The sequence below is a fragment of the Amaranthus tricolor genome, chromosome 2, assembly GCF_026212465.1.
Source record: "Amaranthus tricolor cultivar Red isolate AtriRed21 chromosome 2, ASM2621246v1, whole genome shotgun sequence".
Classification (NCBI taxonomy): domain Eukaryota; kingdom Viridiplantae; phylum Streptophyta; class Magnoliopsida; order Caryophyllales; family Amaranthaceae; genus Amaranthus; species Amaranthus tricolor.
Window position 1 is genome coordinate 12,731,061 of NC_080048.1, and position 6,000 is coordinate 12,737,060.

General features: G+C 29.9%; 1 protein-coding gene across 1 annotated transcript; it reads left to right on the plus strand.

Moving 5' to 3' along the window:
* Window positions 1-2,210: 2,210 nt before the first annotated feature.
* Window positions 2,211-5,567, plus strand: LOC130805536 (uncharacterized). Its single transcript, XM_057670312.1, has 2 exons — window positions 2,211-2,867; window positions 5,472-5,567. The coding sequence occupies exons 1-2, from the start codon at window positions 2,211-2,213 to the stop codon at window positions 5,565-5,567; spliced, it is 753 nt and encodes a 250-aa protein (XP_057526295.1).
* Window positions 5,568-6,000: the final 433 nt, after the last annotated feature.

Consider the following 6,000-nt stretch of genomic DNA (forward strand, 5'->3'; position numbering starts at 1 on the left):
TTTTTAAAATTTTTGCAACATCAATTAGAAGTGTTGCACATATGTGATAGATGCAACCCTAGTTTTCAAAATCAAACGCGACACTTTTAATAAAAATTGCAACACTTTAAATAAGAAATGCAAAACTTTTACATATTTCTATAAAATAAAAGCAACACTTTTTTGTATCAATTACAACACTTTTTCTTATTTTCCAACAAATTATATTCAATAATTTCACCATCAATTACACCACCTTTTCTTTTTCTCGCCAAGATTTAGGCAATACTTTTACTGATTATTACAACATTTTTTCTTTTTCCCACCAAAATATATGCAACACTTTTACTAATAATCACAATATTTTTCTTTTTTCTCACCAAAATATATGCAACACCTTTTTATAGCAATTGCAACATTTTCTTAATTTACCACCATAATAAAGCAACATACTATTTTCATAAATGCAACACTTTCACCAATTATTTCAACACTTTGCAATAGTTTCGAGATTAGCCACCATATAAAACGACAAATCTAACACTACCATTTTATAAATACAATGATTTCAAAATAATATAAATATATAATTTCCATAAGGTCGTTGTTGTAATTGCATCAATAGAATACATTGCAACAAAAAGTTCAACAAAAGCTATATACAACTCTATTTGAAGGTTTTGAAATGTTTAAATACATATAATTATTAGCAATATAATAAGTACTATGCTATCTATAAAACAATAAAATGTCAAAATAACATCAAGTCCCCGAACAAAGATCAAATCAACCTGTAATAATAATATAAATATATGATCAGTGTATGAAAAATAACAACTTTTTAAGAAGATTTACTACCTTCATCACACTTTAAATTATGACTTCGAAATCAAAGGAAAAAAGATCTATAAGACACAAACTACTACCAAAAAAGTTGCATTTATCTACACTTATGTAGCCATAGTTCATTAAATTTAAGGTTTGTTGTGTGTGATAAGTGTGTGTTTGCTACTAGGAGAGTTGATGTTGCTACATAATGTTTTTTTCAAAGACTAATATACAATCTCTAATCTCTAGCTTCACTAGACCAGTTTTATTAAACTTTTTTCCAACACATTCAAGAAAAACACTTAACAGTACTCGACTAATGCTCATAGCAATGATATTCTTAATCGATCCTGCATTCTTACACCAACAAGTTTGTCAAAATTTGAATAAATAGTATGTATCATGCCATTAAAGCAAGGAGAGAGGTTTATATATATCACGCACATTGAGGATAGCCTTGTAGTAATCATAAATCCAATAAAGGACTTCATTTTTGGATTCCACGGGATTGTATTGTTATGAACTCACTTACCAGATTCCACAGGAATACATCATTATGAGTATTCAGAATAACTGAAGACAATCTCAGGTTTTTTTTCAACGACCAATACTATTGGCGGCAACAATGAATTGACAATGACCGACCTTAAATTAAGAATATAGATTCAGAACACAAATTGAAATAAAATTAATATGAGATTAACCATAGAAATTAAAAAATTTATTTCAAAAAATACTAATATTATCTAAAAATTTAATTAAAAAATAATCCCTAATGAAAATAGCTTTCTTTATGATGAAGATATTTGATCATGCGTATGAAGCCTCCAGCTGATGTTGTGTCTTGCTGCTTCTCAATTATTTATTGATGATTATTATATTTATTGGTTTTTCTTTTTTTTTACCTTAGTTTTTTAGGACGTTATTTTTTCCTTTCTTATGATAATTCTTACTGTTTGCATGGTTATATATATTAGCCTTCTTGTTTTTCATTCAATTAATTCAATACATCAAACACCTTTTTATGTTTGTTTCTTCATCTTGTCTCTGTAGTTTTATACAAGAATACCCATGTACAATTTGTAACATGGTATCAGAGCAGGCAAGATTCGCCTAACTTTATATTCATCAGTAAACTGTTCAACAGTTCTTCAATAGCTTTGTTCATTTCTCTTTTCTTTCTGCCTTCTCTTTCTGTTTTCTACATTTCTTTTTCTTCTTTTCAATCAACATAATTTAGGTAAATGGATACCATTTCTAATTCTTCCACAGAACCCTCCAATCGCATAGACCCAACACATGATCCCGGGAGCGTTTATTACTTACACCCGTATGATTCCGCAAGCACAACATTGGTATCAATTGTGTTTGACGGGACGTGTTACAGCAACTAGAAACGGTCAATGACTATTAGTTTGGATGCAAAAAATAATTTGTATTTTGTTGATGGATCTTTGGAAAAGCCTAGTATAAATGACAAGGCTTGGAATAGATGCAATAACATGGTAATTGGATGGTTAATTGCTTCTTTAGAAAGGTCTATTGCAAAGAGTATCATGTATTTCAAAACAGCAGTTGAGATTTGGGCAGATCTTAAGGAACGTTTTGGTAACCCATCTTCTTCCCAACTCAATAGGCTCCATGAAAGATTATTCAATACCAATGAAGAACCGAGGATGAGTATATCCGACTATTTCACAAAGGTCAAATCCCTTTGGGATGAAATGGACGATCTACGGCCTGTACCAACATGTAATTGCCATCCAGATATTAATTTCATAAAGATTCAACAAGATCTACGAATCATGACTTTTTTGATGAAGATTGATTATCAATATCACCAAGTTCGATCTAATCTTCTCATGACTAAAGAGTTACAGAGGGTGTCAAAAGTTTATAAGATGCTTCTACAAGAAGAGAGCCATAAGGATTTAAGAAAAAGTATCGTTCCTTTAGACACCATGGCTTTCAATGTTGATAGAAGAAGGTCTTATGGTATAAATTCTCACAAGAATCAAGCAAGTGGAGGAAATAAGAAATCTAACTATCATTGTGAAATTGTAAGATAACTGGGCATACAATAGATTGGCGTTTTAAGCTACAAGGGTATTCTTGAATAAAACTACAGAGACAAGATGAAGAAACAAACAACAAAAGGTGTTTGATGTATTGAATTAATTGAATGAAAAAACAGAAATGCTAATATATATACATAGAGCCATACAAACAGTAATAACTATCATAAAGAAGGAAGAAATAACCTCCTAAAAAACTTAGGCAAAAAAAGGGAAAACCAATAAATAAAATAATCATTAATGAATAAATGAGAAGCAGCAAGACATAGCATCAACTGGAGGCTTCAAACGCAAGATCAGATTAAAATATGTTACTTTTCAGATAAAAGATGTTACTTTTGGACAAAAAACTATTACTTTTGGACAAAAAACTGTTACTTTTGGACAAAAAAACGTTATTTTTGTGTTAAATAAAATCTGGTATTTTTTAGCAAAAAAAAGTATTACTTTAAGAAAAAAATATAATTACAAAGTAATATTTTTATTCAAAAAGTAACACCTTACAGAAAAATAACACCTTTTGTGAGTTTTTTCAAATATTTTTTCTTAAAATAACACTTTGCCTAAAAGTATCTTTTCTTTTCATAAAAAATAAAACGTTTTTACCCAAAAGTAACACCTTTTTAGTAAAAAAGTAACAGTTATTTGTTATGCTGATTGATTTTCACGGTTCTCATATAAGGATGGTTCAGACTTGAACTTCTTCCATATATATATATATATATATATATATATATGTATGTATATATATATATATATATATATATATATATATATATATATATATGTATATATATATATATATATATATATATATATATATGTATATATATATATATATATATATATGTATATGTATATATATAAAAAGTAACAGTTATCTTATGGAGTGCTATATGGAGGCAAATTAGGGATAGAGAATGAGGAAGATGGAAAACAACAAACTACGAAGCGCTAGTAGTACCTAATCTAAACTATATTCAATACTCATGGTACTATGACACAAAAAAAATAGGGATATTCTATATGGTAGCAACGTAATTTTAAGAAGCGCTAGTAGTACCTAATCTAAAAAAAAATTCCACATCGTAACGTTATATTATTGTACTTAAAGCTACCGTAATATTATTACGTAATACCATATGTTTCCATTACATTTTGAAATTACTTATTTTCCGTTGTCATGTTTCGTTAAATCAACACTCACCATCTTCATGAGGAACCTTGGTATGTCCCTTGAATATAATCAACACTCACCATTCGCATGTTGTGTGAATCTAGAGATGAGCTGTTTAACATGATATATGGCAAGCAACACTAATTAGTATATACATTATACTTTTGAAATGGTTAAGCTTGAAAAAATAGGCATATGTATGAAATTACGTGTAACTAGCTGTTTTAAAGGCCTTTTAAGCTACTAACTTTCAAAATCTAGGTCAAACATGACTTGTCTAACATGAGTGCAATATATATTAGTACATATTATGCTTTTGCAATGGTTACGCTCGGAAAAAAAGGTAAATGTGTGAAATTACGTGTCAACTAGCCATTTTAAGGGTTTTGTATGCCACTAACTTGCACAAACTAAGTCAAACTTGACTTGTTTCTCATGAAACTTGGCATGCAATACTAGTAAGTATATTATACTTTTGAAATGGTTAGACTTGAAAAAATAGGAATATGTGTTGAATAACGTTTCAACTAGCAATTTTAAGGGCTTTTTAAGACACTATCTTGCAAAAACTACCTCAAACTTGACTCGTAAGATATGAAACTTGGCGCGCAATAGTAATTCGTGTATAGTATACTTTTGAAATTGTTAGGCTTGAAAAAATAGGCATATGTGTGAATTTAAAAGCTTTTATACTTCAAATGAATCTTGACATGAATCTTTTTTCATTTCTTTCCTATGTAGTGTACACAGTAATAAAAATGTATTAATTGTGACTACTACCTAAGTTGCACTAAAACGGACACGGACACGACACGGGTACGGGAAAACGCCAACTTAAAAATGGCGGACACGGGGACACGAAAAAGGTAATATAATAAATATATCAAATTAAAGATAATTTTACAATCATTCATTTGATATATGTAGATAAACACTTTAAAAACATAAAACTCACATAAAATGCAAATAAGTACCAAGTCAAAGATAAACATGTTTTTACAAACCAATCAAACCAAACAAAACAAATAAACAACATGAGTATTTAAAAATAGTCATACAAACCAAATAAATAGGTAAATTCAAGTTTGATCATCACACATCATCCATATCACATTCATCATCATCCTCCACTACAAAAGTAATTTCCAACTCGGGCTCATCATCCTTTATATTTTAATAGTCTGACTTTATTTAACTTTATATAACTGTTTAAAATAATTCATTATTAAGCAGAGCACTGCCTTTAGCACGATTATATTGAATTTTCATCATGTTGATTTTTAAAATAAATTTCAAACGAAGCTTATTTTAAAAAAAAATTATATTAAAGGACTTAATAGAAATTAAAAGTTTAAAAATTAGATCAACGAATAGGGGATTTTATAATTACTATCAGATTGTAAATTAAATAGGTTTCTGAGTGGGCAGTGGCTACCGACGAACTCAAGCAAATCGAAAACAAGCTCTACTTCAATGGCGGTAACCCAGCACCAGCAGAGATTTTGTAATTGCAATTCTTGGAGGGATCAGATTCTCTTTCTGATCAATCATCATCAACTTCCATTAATTGTCTACCTTGCTCTTGTAATTGCAATTCTTCGCCTCTTATCACTATTCCTGATGGTATGTTTTTCAGATCTTATTTTTTTTTAATTGATCTGTAGTTCTGTACTTCAGGTTTTAACTGATCCTGTTTTCGAATTTTTATTTATTTTTTTTTTTCAAAAAAAATAAGTCGCGTGTCCTTTTCGTGTCCTTGCCGTGTCCGTCGCGTGTCCTTGCCGTGTCCACATGTCCGGAAAAATATTAAAATATTGGACACTTCATTTGACGAGTCGGACACGGATTTTCGCGTGTCCGTATCCGACACGCAACACGCAGGTCAGATGGCGTGTCCGTGTATCCGTGACTACTACACGATAAGATTTATGCGGGATATAT